Source organism: Haemaphysalis longicornis, unplaced genomic scaffold (genome assembly GCF_048455015.1).
Source record: "Haemaphysalis longicornis isolate Haplotype H1 unplaced genomic scaffold, Haemaphysalis longicornis Haplotype H1 scaffold_1, whole genome shotgun sequence".
In the NCBI taxonomy this organism is placed as follows: domain Eukaryota; kingdom Metazoa; phylum Arthropoda; class Arachnida; order Ixodida; family Ixodidae; genus Haemaphysalis; species Haemaphysalis longicornis.
The window spans coordinates 413,263,557-413,282,430 of record NW_027526203.1 but is presented as its reverse complement, the minus strand read 5'-3'; the positions used below and the strand labels follow the sequence as shown (position 1 = coordinate 413,282,430).

Genomic DNA, 18,874 nt, shown 5'->3' with positions numbered 1-18,874 from the left:
CTTGTTTTTGTTCAGGGAGAAAATAATCGTTTCGTGAAACAGAGTGCTCGCTCGACAAATATGGTCACGTAAGACACCGTTTGCCTGCGTCAGTCGGCCAGTGTCGTCTAAAACTACCCCAAAGCCCCGCAGTCCTGTGCAGCTAAACCAGGCATAGTTCGCGCAGTACCAACAGCAGTACACATCGGTACTTCTATGTTTATGTGTGCTTTCGTAACTTCCACTGTCGGTCCCACCATTCTTACTGCTTTAAAAAGAATGTGGGTTAAATTTAAGTGCAAATAGCTCATTCGGCAAGCTTATAAGCTCTGTCTAATTTGCGTCTGCTTTTGCCGGCCTCCGCCAATCGCAGAGCTGGCTGGTATGACATCATAGGTTCTGTTGCGGGAAATGAGCTAATGGGTCGCATGGCCATTCCCTTTTTTCCTAATTATATAGCTTATTTGAGCGAAGTTTACGTTAAAAGTGCTGTCAGTATGATTCTAACGAGGCAATCTTTTGAATGAACCAAACTTGTGTTTTGTCTTCATGGCTCCTTTGAAGGTGGGTGATCATATATAAAGAACATCGTCTACTCGCAATGCAACTACCTTGCGGCTGCACCTGCCACGTGCTTTGAGGAGCAAAACGAGAAGCAATGTCACCGTGTCACTCTAACTTTAATTTTAAATGGCCTTATTGAACATCACTGTCTACACCAGCTTAATAAACAACTTTAAGGGAGTGCCGATGCCAAAATTTAATGTATGAAAACTTTAATATATGGTTTGTTTCATGAAGGTGCCAAAACGGCTTTTTTCAATTATGTGCATCTAACGCTGTGTGGAACCAGCTTCAAATAAATATTATTGCCACAGTTTTGAGGGGCAGGGAAATGAAGCTGTTACAGTTATTACAGTGTTGTTAACTGTACAATCTGTAACCAGTGCCTCAGCCACTGTGATGTCAAATGGTCCGACGGCCGCATGTACGGAGGGGAATGACACAGAAGCCTCTAGCTGGTCAAACAATGTGGTCTGCCATAAAGTCATTCAACTGTATTTAGTGACTCTAGTCTATTCTTTCTCTTGCAACAACATGCATATTAGTTGGCAACAAAGTCGACACGCCCATGCACAAGAAAATAACAGCACTAAATAAAAAATCTGTACAGCTTGTGGAAGTAGGCCATAGAGCCCCCCCCCTCCCTCCTCTTCCAAACTGCTGCCAGGCTGTCAGAGACCAAAACAGAGGAACATGAATACCATTATAACTCATTACTGGCAGCACTTTGGTCAGTCTTAATTATTGCATTATAGACACATAAAAGCAAGCAAAAAAATTCCAAAAACTAATTGGTGATTTGGTGTTAGTAATACTTTAACTTATTTACTTGCTGAAGCATTGCTGAATCGCTTTGTTCTTAACTTTTCCAGAGCATGCCAGTGGGGCTGGCCCCTGCAGACATAAGTGGCTCAGTGTTTGTGCGCACAGTGTCTTGAATTCCGAGGAGTTCGGAGCCTGTTGGCAAACGTTTACCCTACAAATAGCAAAATGAATTGAAAGATGTATTTAGCCTGACCAGAAACATAATGAGGTTTTGACAGCCTTGACAAAAATCTTACAGCCTTTTCTTTTCGGGGGTGTCCCTCCCAAGGGGTGACCATGCCTGATGCTCCTCAGCTTGCTTCACAGCATGCCAGACGTCTGCGGCACCACTGAATTTTTATCCCAAGAAGGACACGCTCTGAGGCCCTCGAATGTCAGGCTAGCCAAATATATAGGGTCTGTAACCCTGGGTGAGCTTTCATTGCATAGCAAAAGAAGCTTGAAAAGGACTTGATAGGTGAGAAACAAGTTGGTGTGTATTGGTGGCTTCAAAATGAGCCACACATAGCTAATTTATAAACTAAGCATGTCAAAAATAAATGAGAGCTATAGACCTTTGCTTACTCATGGAGATTTGAAATGTCCCAAATTATGCAAGCAAATTGGTAGAGCTTGTTGAAAAGCCTGTAGGAAAGCTTTTGAAGTTGCTACTACGCCACACTGCTGCCTTGCTTGGCATTTGCATGTCTTATTCTTCTATAAGCGTGGACAAAATTGAGTGAAATAAGGCAGTAATTCCTGCTGTACTTGTTAATTTATGAGTGAAATTGAAATAAGCCTTGTCTTGAAAGTTGGTCTTTAGTATTCATATTACTTATCTTTTCAATTTTTTTATTTAGAGTAATTGGTTGCGGCCACTCAGTATAGCATCAAATAAATTTTGCAGGTGGGCATGCAAGCAATATTCTTCCGGAATTTTTGGCGCAGATCTGCAAGATTCTGCAATGAACTTGCACTTTGTCACTTCCATGGCTCGAACTGGTCAGGGAGTGAATGTACTTGTCGCTGTTAAAAGCCATTGCTGATCACTCTAGGAGCTAGTCCTGTCTGGGTGGCCTGAGTTTCTCCCTCTCTCTTTTTTTTTTTTTGTAGCTACATAAAAGCATTTTATTTTGATTGAATTTTTTGTGATATATTGAAAACAGTATTACCTCAGGATAAGCCTGTAGTGTACAATACTTTTTGCCACTCTCCTTTCTTGCTTTCTTTTTTTTTTTTGCAAAATTACAGGCACTGAAAAACAAAAAGGTTGTTTGAGAGATGAAACTTGACCAAAGGTGTGACTGAGCTACAGAATTTCAAAAGAATGGTTCTTATGTGACAGTGCTACCTATAACACAATGAGACTTATATGCCTCCAGAAAGTACAGTACACTTCTGTTCTCTATTGTTCAAAATTTTTCACATTAATCTTAATCGCCTCACCTGGGCGCTACAAACTGAAAAGAATTTTGGTGTTTCTATTTTTGTTGACACTGTTCTAGTGGATGACTACCCCAATGGCTGCTGGCTTGGAAATCCCGACGACCCAGACATGCGCGTGCGTGTGCCAATCTCACCCTCGTAAGTTTTTTGCTCCTTTATGCAGTCGTTGGGCACACACAGACTTTCTCCCTCTTTTCCTGGCTTTATGAAGTCTTGTAACTGCAGCTTATGATGTACCCCACTGCAACAAAATTCATGGGGTACTTTGGGTATTCATTGTCATGGAAACTTAGTTGTTGTGGATTCTGTTAACAACAAAAAGAACTTGAAAAAACTGCAGAGGCTTTACTTCAAAGTAATTTTCTTCAGAGTGGGAATTTTCGCTGCAACCCGTACCAGCTGCACCTTGTGGTGCCGGTGCATTGCTGGTTCCACCAGTGTGCTTGTGGACATTGTTTCCGCATTTGTTTGGAATCTGGCAGCTACACGATCCCACTTTGTCACCACCACGACGAAGCGAAATGTCTCTTTTTTTTTCTTCCTCTCCAGAATCGAGGGAGTCGTAAGGAGGGAGTAGGGGAACTGTCTACAAAGGAGCTTGCTTTTTGTCTCCCGTTGCCCCTGTTTCCAGCACTTTTGACGCTTTTGCTCTTGGGGATCCTGTATACAGGAACAAATACGGAAAGGAATTTTGAAGTGAAAGCTGTAACTGCCCCATTGTGTGAAAAACCCACGTGACTGGTGAACATGACGGCCCGTGAGTAGAACAGGTGCACCGCAGCCACGAAGAACTCTGAATAGGGGAAGCTGTGGTGTGAAGTGTCACCAGTATGGCTGCTGAAAAAATTTGCACCAAATAGAAGTAATCTTTGATAAGATAAAAATCTTTGATATGCAGTAAAAAATTTTAATTAGTACTGTTGCCAGGGGAAGCCATAGTCCTTTTGCCTTCAAACTTCAGTGGCCCAAGAAATTATTTTTGCTTTTCTTTTTTAGAAAATTTCTATGAATTTAAAGGGGAAAAATTGGTTGTACTATTTGATACTGATTCAGATTGATTTTAGCTGAAGTTTTATTATTCATTCACCTGTACTGAAAATTTCTTTAATGGCCTTGAGGCCATTTTCGCTCATCTTTAAGGTGATATTGAAAGGAAGAACTATGCTTTTCATGGCTTGGTCTTACCCCTTTCACCGTCACTCCCGAGATAACTGGTCCAACCACGCACACGCACACTCCCTGCCACGCCCGAGTTTAGACGTGTTGTCTCTATACCGAACTCCCTGCTACTCCCAAGACAACTCGTGTAAAAAAAATTAAGCAGGCGTGTCGTGACATCTATTTCAAAGCCACTTAAATGCATAGATTGGGTCGGGTAAATTTTAGGCAACAGATAGAGCCCATGTTTCTTCAATCGCGTTGCTGTGGCTTATCTCAGCATCACGGCCCCATTAGCCGTGGCAAGTAAGATGCGACTAAAGCAGCAAAGGAAAGCTCATTATCTACGTGTTAGCTGCGAGGTGCCACTTCGAGTGCAGCATTCTTTGAAGAATATCTAACTAACAATCGTTTTCCAAACACATGGCCATCTTAATTAGTGGGTAATTATTTTTGAAAATGTTAGGCGTTAAATTTTTTGTATTCCTGTACAACATTTTGTTTGGACAAGATAATCCTGACTAAAGTGCTTACACATCCTGCAGAGCATCGTAGTTCATTACGAGCCTCAAAATTCCGCCAAACAAACCTGGAAAAAAAAAAAAGGCTTGCAAAAAAAAGTGCACAGAATAAACTCGGCAGTGAAAGGGTTAAGAAAGCCTTCGGAGTTTGCATAAAAAATTATGGTTGTTCTTCTGTGCATGTAGACATGTAGAAAAACATTGCACTATAGTTGTTTTACCTGGCCAAACCATAGAAACACAGAGATGCAGGAACTGTACCATTGTGCATCAATTTCTTGTACCAAGCTGCTCACAAAAGCCTCTAATGGGCCCTAGTTACCCAGAACGAGTATTGCAAAGTGAGAGCATCACACTTTTGAGCAGAATGCATGCTTTGGTCGCAGGAATTTATGGGGCCGTGTTTGTTTAAACAATGTCCTATGGGTATCACTGGGGCAGGCTGTCACATGCGCCTATACAGCCTATATAGGGGAGCACAGGGGTGACAAAAGGAATGAAGAATTGGTGACTTTGCTGACTTCACTTTCCACAGTACGTACTTTGTACAGCAGACGTGAAGTTGCGGTCTTGCTGGGTTTGGTCTACTAAATGGTGCTTCTGACGAGCCTTTGATGATGAATAGATGACAAGGGCAGCGACCGTTTATTTCTTTCATTATGTATTGATTCTAACAAGAAACTTCAGTTTTTTCATGCGAGGAATATACCGAAGGCCTGTCTTAAAGAGGCACTGAAGGCAACCAGCTAGTTCGTTTCAGATGAAAATATGACCTTCCCATAGCCTTTTTAGTGTTGATTCGGGGCCGAAAGTTGCCTCGATTACTGAGAAATCGCTAATTAACACTAATCAAACGTGGTGCAAACAACGGCTGCAATCGTTGTTTGCTTCACGATAAACTGGAAGCAAGCGAGGCAGTGGTGGTTTATAGTGATATGGAAGCAACCAAATACAACACTGCCACGTACCAAGCGGTTTGGTCAGTTTCAGTCAAATCAGTCGTGCTTTGCCGTACTCCCAGTCCTTTACAGCTCCGGACCACGAAGCAAAATGCTCTTTCATGGAACCCTGATCAATATTGACACTTTGTTGAAGAAAGCCATATTGTCCTTTTGAGTCTCCGTGAATGTTGGCGTCGAACCAACCACTCATGCGTATCTTGCATGCTTCCTCGAAAAGCGGTGCCGCCGCCCCAAGTATGGACGAGTAGCGCCATCCAGCGGCAGCCAGGAAAGACGTTGCGCATGCCAGACGTCTTAACCACTTTCGGTGCAAGTTGCATGGTATAGCCAGTGGCGGCGATACCAGTCTTCACGTTTTCGCTATTTTCTACCTAATTTTAAAAAAGCTACATGTAAGAGTGGTATATTTGTGTTTTCAGTGAGCTAATCTATCAATGTAGAGCAACTTGTATTTTGACTTCAGTGTCTGTCGAAGCTTTTCTGTCTCCACAATTTGCTGCTGTATTTCTCACCGTTGCTTATTGGGACTCGTCTCCGTGGGGCTGTGCCTGTATTACAGAGTGGCTGAGAGGAGTGGTGAGCACATGCTGGTTGATAAGCTGCCGCTCGGACTCATCAGTGGTTCATTTACCAAATCCACCAATGTTTGTTTTCTGTCAGGGCTGCTGTAGTTTCTGAATGTAGTGTGTGCAGCTGTTGTTTGGTACTTTCTATTGCTATGGAAGGCAAAACTGGTTCCAAAAACTGCTTGTAAAGCAGTGGTGCTGCCGTCCAGGGCTTCCATTCTTGCGCCAAATGCGCCAATTTGCGCCAAGGCAAATTCTCTGCTCCAAACTGATATAAACACAAAATATTGCGCCAGTGTGCTCCAAAATGACTGCCTGCATTTTTTTTTGTCAGTTACCGCCCCCTGGCGGGTGTACCAAAACAGCGCGAGAATGGCGGGCCTTGTATGCTTGTAGGCGTTGCTCTTCGGCGCCATTTGTCGCATTTGTCACAGGTACCACTCGGTACACGTGCGGCCGAGTATCGCGTTACTCGCATTGGCGGAACGGTTGCCCTGGGCGCTCCCTGGGGCTCGCAGCTTGAAAAAGGACTGGACTCGTCAAAGGCAATGCTTGAAAGGGCCCAGGGGCTCATCAAGTCTGGTGTGACTTGATGAGCCCCTGATGACTTGATGAGGAACATGGATGATGTTGAATGTGGCCAGGTGCTACTTTCTGAGGCTAATTCTAGCCTTGCCGAGAACATGGCCAAGCTGGCAGCTATCAATGAAAAATTGCAGAAGCTCTAGAATGCGGTGCAGTGGGGTCATCAGTTTCATTTCAAATAAACAAGTTGTGATCATATTCTAACTGTGTTCAGTGTCCCAATTTTAGACATTTACTAGTTTTTCTTAAGGCAGCATTTCATTCTCGATGCAACGCATTGTTACTTGCGATTTCCCTCCCAAAAAAACCCTCCTATATGTCTATACAATTCATAATTTATTGCTCCAAAGTGCTCCAAAACTTGTATTTGCCTGCTCCAAAAGTGATCCAAAACCTAAATATTTGTGCTCCAAAAATTGCTTCAAACTGCAATTAGTCAGTAGTACCCCTGTGCCGTCTCATAATGGTGCATCAGCCCCAGTTAATGGTGACGATGGCAGCTGGTCTGAGCGATTGATGTCTCAATGGTTATGCCTTGAAAGATTTACTGGGTATTCTGGGATTCATAAAACTGAGACTTTTCTCCACGGGTTCCTGGAAAAATCCTCCTGCTAAGTCATGCACAAAACTGTTCATATTTGTGTCTTGAAGGGGAATCTGAGAGACTTGGTAGATGTGCAGTAAAATCTTCTTTTAACATGCGGGATTCTTGTCAGTGAAAGATGAGTTCTTTCTGAATGTATGGGTTGCACAGATTTAACTGCAACACGTTTCCACTCTCTCACCTTCTTGCATATTCTTTGGGCTGCGGTGCAATCTGCATGCAGGGACTTGGAAATGATGAACCGGACGTGCAGTACTCCAGAGAAGATGGCACTGACACTGCTAGACTACCTTTTCGATCGGGAGACACAAGCCAGCTCCAATATCTCGGGCACAGGACGCCATGGAAAGCAGCAGCTGGACCCACTGCGTATCTTTGCAATACGATGTACGTGCGTCTTACCCAGATCCTTTCCTAGCACATGGGCAATCTGGCTGTCTGCCTGGCAATCAGTAAATGTTAACGTTAAGGTGTATACCAGGTGGCCAACCAATTTGCTTCACTCAGTATAATAGGTTAAGTGTGTCACCTTAATGACTGTTAAAAAGACAACAGAGGAATGTTATGATGATATTTTTGTAGGGGCACATTTGTATTGTAGCAACAAAACAGATAATACAATATACTCTCGTTAACATGAGTTTCATAGTTAAGACGAACAACACTCTCGCTCTCTTGTAACACCCACAATGCAAAAAACGTCCACTTAAGGGGACGTGGTTTTCGAAATCAGAAATCAGTGAATGTGGATTTTGATGAAACTTGGCACAGTATCTGGAAATGCTTCTGTGATTTTCAAAAATTTCAAAGTTATATTTAAAAAAAATGTTTATTTATACAATTTTTTTTCTGTTCACCTTGTACCAAGCTTGAGCGGCTTATAAAACATGATAGAAAACTTGTTCGAAGTGCTTTCATTCCCAAAGGAATGGACGAAGTTGTGACAATCTTTGATTTTTTTAATTGCTACAGTTTTTTTAGTTTTCATTTTTTAAGAGTTGAGTGTATAACAGGCATGTAGACAGTGAATAAATATAGACACGAATAAAAAATTTGCAAAATGTAAACCTGGAAAACCAGGAATGTCACCACCTGAACTGTTCATCAAGGAATGTAATGCAAAAAACGGAATCAAAATAGACCTACCGGTCACAAATCAATCACTGGAACAAGCGACACACGTAGCAAAAAAAAAAAAAAAACTGTTTTGAGAAAATGGCTTCCAAAGTTGCAACATAGATTTCATTTATCAAAATTCACCAGCGTTGTAGCCTTTCATGTCCTTTTGAACACTGGGCTTCTGGAAGGCCTCGTCTTGAAATTGGAGTGCTTTTATCCACCTTTTTCTTTCCACAAAGCATAATTTTCAGCTTCTCTGTGAAGAGTATGTAGACCAGTTTGCAGACCAAGAGGAGGGGAGATGTGTTTCAATGCAAAGTAGGTTAGCTGGTTGCCTGTATTGCACTGGACAACTTCCCTATGCAGTGTTGTCACCATGGCAACAAGTGAAGCACTTTTCTTTTTACAAAAATTTAAAAACTGACTTTCGGCTTCTATGTTTTATAACCTTACCTGGAGCAGAAACTTGGTAACTTAGTACTCATACATGCAAGGGTTCACTGCCAAAAGTTTACATACCACAGGGATTCAAATGAGCTACTTCGAAACTTGGTATAATATTCTGCATAACTCCAACTTCAATGTGTGCATGTTTTTTTAGTACTCTTGACATTCAGGGCATCCAATCCAATCCGAAACTAGAGACTGCGCGTTCGTGCGTGGCCAGATGCGCAAGCGATAGCCTGCGCACCGCTGTAGTAAAGCATTAAAAAAAGCAAAGAGCCACCAGTGCAAGAACAAAATTTCACGTATTTCCACAGTGTGGCAGCACATGTCAAGCGAGAGAAATCATTGAACAAGGTGCAGTTTTTAAACATATGAGCGGTGACATACATGTACGTCATTGACCATTTTCAAGGTGTTAACAGGGCAAGCTTGTGTACGTCATTGACCCTGAAAGGCTTAAGATTAAATGTAACGTCTCAGGATTTAGTTACAATTACTGGCATTCAATCATAACCGCTTGCACACTCCGGCAACGCTCTAACGCCCAGTGGCTATGCAGTGCATGCTGCAACTTTTGACGCATCGATATTTTCTTCCCCAAGGGTAACGAGCCCCCTGTAAAACATAGCAACTACTAAGCATGTAAACATCGCAAATCAGCCTAAAAGTTGACTTCGCGAACTGCTGTCACAAGCGCATACCGTGTTTTACCCTCCGGGTACTGGCCACGGTAAAGTCAGGCGCACCACGTTGTGTACGATCATCTCCATCTTTCAAGCCACGCAACTTCGCCTAATCTGACTCATGATCTCAAGTATTCCCGTCGCAACAACGTGCGTGTTGGATACCACAGGAGATAAAATGTATGAACAGAAACGGGGCATACTGAAGCACCGAACATGAACTGGGATCGCGCACAATGTGCACTATGCAGCTCGCGTGGCCACCATCTTGCGTTGCCGCAGTGACACCCAATCAGTAAAGACATTTCTGCGTCTTTTGTTTTCTGCCGTTTGTACGGCTGTGGATAAACAAAGAAAAATGAGACAACCAGAAACAGAAAGAGGACCGCCTGGCTGATCTAACGATATCAATGTGGCCACACCCGGTGACACTTTTGCGGAGACACATCGCTTTGAAAATTGCCTCTTTTTTTTTTCTTTTTTTTTTCCCTTCTGCACTGATATTTTGGCACTGCAGCTGACAGAAGTTCTTTTTTTATGCCACTTTTCGGCTGTTTTTGGCACAAAAAGTTTTCAGACGCACAGAATAGAAAACATATAGACCGAATATGTGGTTTTCAAAAAAACGATGGTTTGGTCATTTTTCTGAACTTGAAAGCCGTGTCCCCCCTTAAGACGGATTTCTGTTAATATGAACAAATTTTCACGGTCCCTTCAAGTTCATCTTAATGGGAGTTTACTGTGTATCAGAGAAGTACACACAGTTAGTCTTGTTCCCACTTTACCTCAAAGTACCATGTTTATTTGATTCTAGGCCAGCCCTTAATTCTTAAAAATTCTTAAAAATTTTCTTGAATGTAAACCGGCCAAAATAGACAAAGACGACAGCAACCACAAAACTAAAACAGCATTTGTTAGCCACGAACTTGCTCGGGTTCACTCGACATTGTCGTCTTCACTAGATTCATTGCTACTCTCTTCCGTGTAGCTGTCACCCTAATACAGTGCACACATTATTAAAAGCTGTCAAGCTGTCATTTGCTGTGCTGCACTTTATGAACAAGTCTGAGTCAAGCTTTCTAGGATGTCATCCAAGGATTCTCGAGATCCTCATCAATGCGGACATTTCTTTCATCAGTGCTGGGTAGGTGCCTCGACTACAGGTTCAATAAGTCCTCGGCCGTCAGCATAACTTTCCATTCAAAAGCAGCACTGTAATGACAGCGCTACCGACATAATGGCACCAGGCAAGCGAACATTGACTGCCAACCCGTTGCAGAACACCAAGTGAGCATAGTCAAATTGAGGGCCTGCTGCTTGTGTTTTGGTTGGCTATGACAGATACTAGTGGCTGCAATACTACCTTTTAAGCGGAATCTACAGGCAGCGCTAACTACCTGTCACTTCTCAGGTTTGAGTGAGTACCCGATGCATTTGAACTTAAATCCCCAAAGCTAAGCTGACCCATGACTTGTGTGTCCTGCTTTCTTAAAGAAAAGAGAAACTTAGAATTGAGCAAATACAGTAGTTTGCAAAGAGTGATGGCCATAGTAAACTCTCGAGTTAGTTGTGTACCTCTGTCTTGCCAAACGTTCATAATTTGCGGCCTGTCGCATTCAAGCTTTCAAACTACTCTTGCTTTTCAGTTTTGGCAGCATGCTGTGAGCTCACTCAGTATCTGTCGGTATGCGTGCAGCAGGTGGGGAATGGCTCAGAGTTGGCAGCCTGAGGAGGGGGTGTCATGATTGGCATGTTTTTCATATTCTGCCGTGTTTCCGTCCTGCTTTGAAGCCTGCAAAAATGGACCATGCAAAGCAGGAGCATCTCTAAAAGTTGCTGCTCCACATTTATCCAGCAATGCTATGTGCCTCAAGAGAATGCAGAGCATCTAACAGGGCATATTTATAGTCACAGAGTTGCATGGTTATTTAAAAAAAATATACCAAACAGGATTGCCCAGAGAAATAATATGCTGGAACAATTCCACCTCTGTAGACAAGATTGCTTTGTGACGACACCCATTATTGTGTGCAGACAGGTTCTAAACTTCTAAGGAACTAAATGTGTGGTACAGGGCATTGACAGTTGAATGAGCCTTGCATGTGTTGTTATCTTTTGCAGGTCACCTACTGCACCACTTTGCTATCAATGACCAAGACTGGCATCGAATCAAGCAAAACATGGACTCCAAGTGCCGCACAGCTTTTCGGCGGAAGCATCGAGGAATGCCCCTTAATGTCAAGGCCTTTCGTGAAAGGTACCACATTTATACTTGGAGCTGACATGCAGAAGTTTTCCTAGCGTGGTTTTGTTTAAAACAAACTACTTTCCATATAAAATCAAACTCAGACTAACATATCAAACTCGGATGTATTGAATATCGCCTTCTGTGGTTCATTTGTTTATGCAATTGTGAAGTTGCAATATAAAGACATTAGGAAAACATGAAGTGTATATTGAACAAAGTTAATAGATTACAGGATGTGCCAACTTTTGGGTGCAGGAAAGTGATTGCAAGCGTACAGTAGATTCCGCAGATGGTTTTAGCAGGAAGAAACCACAACACAACTTGAATGAGAGGCAAGGACTTAGCAGTATGGCTCAGCAAATATATTATGTGAAAATATTGCTCCCACTTTAAAAGCAGGATTGTGGTGGTTGTTACCAGGATAAACTCCATCATTCAGAATATGAAAATCTTGGCAACTGCGCTCGTAGTGCTTTCAGGTTTGCAATATTGAGCAAGCTGTTGATATTTGAAGTGAATTTTCATTGCAAAAGGTTCACTGGTAGTGCCTCGAATCGATACGGTATCTCAGTCAAGGTCATAGAGGGAAAGAATGCCGCACGAGCAGAATAACATGTTGGCAGGCCTTAATTAAAAGTGCCATGACGAAAAAATGCAAGTTTGGTTCATTTGAAAGATTGCCTCGTTAGAATGACACTGACGCCACATTTAAAGCAAACTTCACTCAAATAAGCTATATACTTAGGGGGAAAAAATGAATGGCCATGCGACCCACTAGCTCATTTCCCACTAGAACCTATGACATATTATGGGCAGCTGTGCGATTGACTGATGCTGGCAAAAGCAAACTCATGTTAGGCAGGGCTTATAAGCTTGCAGAACGGGCTATTTTCACTTAAATGTAATGCCTATTTTTTTTATAGCATTAGTAATGCCGGGGTAAACATTTGAAGGTATGAACACACATGTAAACATGGGAACAACAGTGTGTACTGCGCGCACTATGGCCGGTTATAACTAACTGCACAGCCATCTGGCGCGTTGAGCTTACACTGGGCAACTGGCATAAGCAACATTGTCTTATGTGACTCTGTTTGTCAAGCATATCCAATGTTTCACGAAACAACTACTATCAACCGTAATAAAAATTAACCATGTGCAAATCTGGTCGAAACAAAGCAAGTGCGGGTAGCGGTCCTGGGCAGTGTCGTAGCGCCATCTAGGAAGACTCACAGTAAACAAGGCATTTCGCTGTTCGCTGCAGCCCTAGTCAGCATACAGAGTCCACTCTGCTCATAACGGACCCAGCTATAGCAGACTATCTGCTACAGCAGACTAAATTTTAAGTGAAAATTGTTTTGACTGAATGTAAATAGCGGACTTCCTTGGTGCCGGAACCCGATATGCTTTTTCTTTGTTTATTTTGGCAAGATAACTACTTATGTCTTGCAACATTTTTGGCATAGAACAGGTCGTTGGCACAGCCAAGCCAGTGCCGGTGGCCATTTTTTTTTTTTGGGCAACCAGCAGCACGAGCAACAGGGTAGCTGATTCCACTGTCAGATAAACGAACCATAATTAACGCTGTCGAACATGGTGAAAAACAGGTCGACATTGCCAGAAGTACGGGCCTATATAAGCAGATGGTTTGTTCGACTGTCAAGAACAAGGCAGCTGCCGAAAAACGCAACTCCGGTGAGACTGAAGAACAGCACTTCCGAATATGCGAAGTGGCGCACCCGGAGATCGAGTTGGTTTCGTCACAGTTTTTTATGTAATAAAAAACTCAGGTTCAGTGAAGTTCGACATTTATTATTCCCACACATGCACCGTTCCCGTTCGGTGAAAAACGTAAGAAATGCCTCAAGCAGGGGGATGGTTCCCATCCATTGTGTGCAATCTGACGCTGGCCACGCACAGTCCAATTAGTCTACTTACAATTTCACAGCTCTCCTTAATCAGACTGTTTCGTATCAGCTGTTCTATTGTCCAGACTAAGATTATTAAAAATGCAGACGCTGCCTTGCGGCAATGTCAGGCGGCTTTCCGAAGTGTTTGACGAACACTTTCGGGTAAACCTGCCTCGTCACAAAGGGTTTGAAAAGAGCCTGGCTAATTCTGCTTGCCTTGAGTGATTATTATAGCTAGTTAGTAATTGCTCCTAGTTGTATTCTTGCTTTATTTTGTCAGCTTAGCATGCGTCTCTATTCACTCGACTGCATGTGCTAGGCCTTTTTCAAGTGCTGGTGCTAAGCTTCGAAAACAGCATTTGGCGATTCTTTTCCCCGTGTGAATGCTGTGTAGAGATGCTGCAGGCGTGTCTCCCCCCCCCTTTTCAGACACTGCATACTTCGGATACAGCGGATTTTTTTCCCCGGATAAAGAGGGTTTGTTGTAACGGATGTAGACTGTACTAACGTTCGCTTAAGTACCTGCCCCGGATATGTCATCACAGACATCATGAAACACATAATTCAGCGGGAGAATCAAAATTTTGGCTTAAATTGTTTAATTTCTCAGTGAATAAAGCATCGTTTGCTGTCGTACAAGTGCTGCGGGCACTATAAAATGTCACGTTAGTGGTGATGTCGCATACGCCAGTTGACCAGTGTCGTGTCAGACAAGCCCAATGTGCCCGATGGCTGTGCGATCATTAAAAAATCATTAACAAGATTTGCAAACTAATTAGCAAGAATTCCACGGATAGTCGATTTGTGGCACTGCAAGCGGAAGCATTTGAAGTGCACGTGTCAACTGCTACCGCGCATAACCAGGTGGCACCCCCTTGCCCGAGTGCTACCTCTCACATTCACCTGAGTGAAAGGACTTTCAATTTTTTACATGAGTGCATGTTCGCTAACCTTGAAGACGTGCATCGCAGGTGTATGAAAGCTCGGAGAATAAGGAGATAAACAGCGATAGCAGAAATTGAGAGAAAGTAGGCTGACACAAAATTGGGGTCCACTTCATGGAGCAAAGCTCTAAATTTGTTTCGTAAGACACGAACTTCAGTTTTTAAACATTACCAAGCAGGCCCCCTCACTGGTACTGTTGGTAAACTTCGTTTCAGTTTTGATTTTGGGCAAATTTTTTTTGCCTTTTTGCACATGTGCAGCCAAATGTTTTGTACTGATGAATATAAAAGCTATTACCTCTTAGTCCGAGCTGTCGTCACTGGGTCTGGGCCAGGTTTGAGCAGCAACAGCCAACTTTTTTTAGAATGTTCAATAATCTGTTCAAAGGTCGCATGTTGAGCTGCTTTAAATATTCTGTTTTGTAATCTTGTTTGTGGTGTTTTTGCTAATATGTGCCACATATGTTGGGCTTTGGCCAAATCCTGTGCCTGTTTCCAGGCTAATAATACCAGTTCAGGTACAGTGAGGGTTTCCACAGGCTTGGGAAGGGCTTGGACTGTCGGGCCCAGGCACGACTTTGAGGCAGGCCAGGCCAGTTCATGTACAGGCTGATTAGGTGGGCCTAGGCTGGGCCTGGGCTTTAGGGTGTAGATCGATGCAGTGTTGTATGACACACCCCCCGTTGTCAAGTTTCTTTTTCCCCCCAAGCATTTTATGAAACATATGGTTACATCAGTTACACTGAAAGAGTTTAGTGGAAATTTAATTTCATAGCTAATGTTTCTCGTGAAGTATAGTATAGTGAAGTATAGTCTTGTAAATTTAAGTCATGTTCCTTCTTTCTCTTCTGATTTTATTTTATTTATTTGTAAAATATTTACAGCCGAGCACTATGTTCTACTACCACAATTCACTGTGTGAACTTTTTCTCTTAAAGACAAACAACTTAATTTTGAATAAGTTTTGCAAACACCGTAACTTTGCTCCTGCACTGCAGCATTTTTCCTATAGTGTACCAATGTAGACAGCAGCAAGATGATGGGGTCACTTAGCCCTGTGAAGTTTCTCCTAAAGTTCAAAATTAGTTTTGTGCACTGAAGCCGCATCTGTGCATTGAGGCATTGCATACTGTTGGAATATAGATCAATTTTAGCCAAGCTGGGGATCTTCAGCATATGCTGGAATCTCGCATACACAGGTGCCTTGTTTTTCGCCGCCACAAAAAAAAATTTCCACCCCATCAGGGCGTCAAATCCAAGACTAGTGTTACTAAATAAGGCTTCAGAGTATCAGCACTCTTTTCTCCTATTGTTCTGTGCTGCCACTATGATCATTGGTCAGTTCGCATCACGTGACACTTGTGTTCACGCTGTGATGGTTTATGGGCACTGCCATTTTGTTGTTTATGCATTTTAGTCTGTCAACTGTGGTAGTAGCTTGCTTGTCCTCTTTGCTCTACGGCTGCCCGCGACTGATTACGTTCCAAACGCCAATCAAAGATATTGCACTTTGCAACATTTCAGCTGTGGAAATGTGTCTGGAGATGCTGTTTTGCTGTGTCCTCGGCAGTGTTGTTTACAAACGACCCGGTAAAGGTTAGCAGTGTCCAGTTAGCAGCACTATCCAAAAAACACTAGTGTTTTTTGGATAGTTGCATTGTTGTAACCCTGCCAGTCTGGGCATGCTAGAGTGTTTGGATGTGCTTGCTAGAGCTTTACACACCGACCCTCTTTTTTTTTTTTTCCAAGGGGAGTGAGGTCTAGCACGAGTTCACTGTTAGTGGACGACTCTGCTGAGCAGCTGGCACTTCTCTCTGAAGATGCCCTATGTGACATTTCTGGTCTACAACCACAGGTGAGAGTTAAGAGAGTGAATTCCTTATCTGCTTTTCTTATATGCTGTTAATCTAGTTTTACTTTGCTTTGTAGAGCGGTGTATGTTGGTCACGTTGTATCCAGTGTTAATGCATGCTGTGGTTTAAGCCGCAATAGCAGTTGCACATTGCTAACGACATGTTATTTATGTTGTAGAACATGTGCAGCATTTGTTGAGCTTGTCAACTTTTATAAGGAAACTATGCAATTAAATTCCGATTCGTGAACTCTATAAATTTTGGCATGTCTTTTACAGCATTAGCTGTAATTGCCAGACCTCCCCCCCTCCCTACGATCAGTTTACATTTTTCACAGATATGACGTAATCACTCATGTGATAGCCCCCCTCCTCCCTTTCATTATAAAGAAGAGCAGAAAGACAGCGTTACAGTGTGGTTGCTGCCTCAGGAACATCACCGGGTGTCATCACATCCTCCCATTGTAATCGTGCCAGTGCCTTGTTCATCACATTGGTGGCATTATCACGTGTTCCAACTGTATCACACGTTCAAAGCAAAGCTAGTACTATTACAATGGCTTACATGCATGCTGTTTTCTTCGTTGTTGAAGCATCCAAGCCATATGTTGTGAAATGCTTTCATTCAACTTTTATAAGGAACATTTTACAGTTACGTGTGGCGCAACATGCGCTTTCATTATAGAATATTTTTTTGTTTTCAAATAATTGCAGGCATATCCCAAAATTTAGGCTCCACGCAGCCTCCTTCCCCTCATTTGAAAATAAAGGGAGCAAAATGTTGTTGTTCTGCCAGGAGGTGCAGTCACTATGTTAACAACTTGCCCATGCCACAGAGGGCCGTACAGTAAGCATTTTGGTGTGTTATCATTGCAGCTGGCGCTGGACATCGCATTATCTGTACATAATTGTTTGTGAATTCTTTTGTGTTTTTGGGCTTGGGGCTGCAAGAATTGCAGCTGTTGAGTACACCACTTGGATGGGCTTGCTTGCACAGTTGACCCGATGTGGTTCATTTATGCTTCTGTTCTCAGCCATGTCAAAGAGGGCCAAGTTGTTGCCCTGTGAGCAGAGCAGTGGTGGGGCAGCACATTAATGAGTCCTCCGTCTGTTGGCACCGGCCTCTTGCGCAGATCATCCGCACTGAGCACGGGGACATCCAGGTTGTGCAGGCGACGGCTGAGCAGCTTGCGCAAATGGAGCAGGACCCTCACATCCACATCCTGGCCAGCACGGAGGTCACAGAGGTCCTCAGCTGCAGAGACATCGAGCCCAATGAAGTGGAAGAAGACCTGCAGCCCTGACAACCGGTCCCCAAGTAGCCGAGGCCCCGTTCACCCTGTCACTGCCAGCTCGGCCGATAAGCTAAGGCAGGTTGCTTGTTATGCCACTGGGACACCACAGGTTTGCCTCGAGGCGCACACTGCATCGTAGTGGAGCGACTCGTCGGTTCAAAATATCCTGAGGCCAAAAAAGAAACTGGGGGAAATAACCTTGTGCCGTGTTGCCAGTGGTAATGGTTGAATTACTGTTATGTGGTGTTCTGCGATGTACATTTCCCGTTGACTTTTTTGTTATGATGTTGGCCCTAGTTGTGAATCACTGTAATTTTTCATCACTTTCATTTAGGAAGGACCATGCAGCCTGTTCAATTGTGAGTTCTGGTTGCTGCTGTAAATAATGTGCATAAAGTATGAAAAAGTTCTCTGCCAAATCGTGTTGCTTTTCTTTTAGTGTGGTTGTGCTGCGCAAGCACAATGCTGCTTTTAGTTTTTCAGAACTATTTCTAACAGACCTTTGGAGTGCATATAACATTGTGCAACCTAGGCAGTGAAGTGGTGCAAATATGAAGTGAAATAATTCGTAGGCGATAAACTCCTCTCACTCACCGTAATCTCAGCCTTGACGATTGCTGGAACACATGCTTAGCGGGTAGTGCACCAGGCTCTAACTTGTAGGATATGACGGAACACACGAGCGACCATATGTTACATATGCGAAAAACTAGCAGTCTTGGCATTATCAGACAAAGAGTTATTGTTTTTGGTATAGAACATCTAACAGCCCTTCTACAGCAAAATCATCACTATTTTTACAGTAATCTCTGTACGGTTGTCATTTGTATTCAGCAGTGCATATCTCCAGCTATCTGCTAGCCAGGAATGGTTATTGCAGTCCTAACTCAATGTCACTTGCACCTCCACAGATGTCATTCCTTTTTAAAATGTAAGCTTTGAATGGTTCATTGAGCAAAAAAGCAACCATAAACGTCGTCCAGCGTATCTCGCAGCTCCTCAATGCCCCTTCGCTGCAGCGCATTCCATAGCATGAGCCTGTGCTTTGGAAATAAAAACGCAAGTGATTAGGCTATACATGGGCATGCACAAACAGAGGGGAGCAGTTGCCGTTCAGCGTCTGGCAGCAGTGACACATGGCTGCCACTCTGCTTGGCCATCTATGCCAGCACACCACAGATGAAGTG

General features: G+C 43.1%; 1 protein-coding gene across 1 annotated transcript in view; it reads left to right on the top strand.

Moving 5' to 3' along the window:
• Positions 1–18,123, top strand: part of LOC144155533 (protein BANP-like) — a 35,923-nt gene extending 17,800 nt beyond the window's left edge. Inside the window, exons 6-10 of the mRNA XM_077687043.1 lie at positions 2,853–2,931; positions 7,413–7,576; positions 11,560–11,695; positions 16,290–16,395; positions 17,526–18,123. Coding sequence (XP_077543169.1) covers positions 2,853–2,931; positions 7,413–7,576; positions 11,560–11,695; positions 16,290–16,395; positions 17,526–17,696 — 656 coding nt within the window. The 3' untranslated portion in view covers positions 17,697–18,123. The remainder of the gene's footprint in view (positions 1–2,852; positions 2,932–7,412; positions 7,577–11,559; positions 11,696–16,289; positions 16,396–17,525) is intronic.
• Positions 18,124–18,874: the final 751 nt, after the last annotated feature.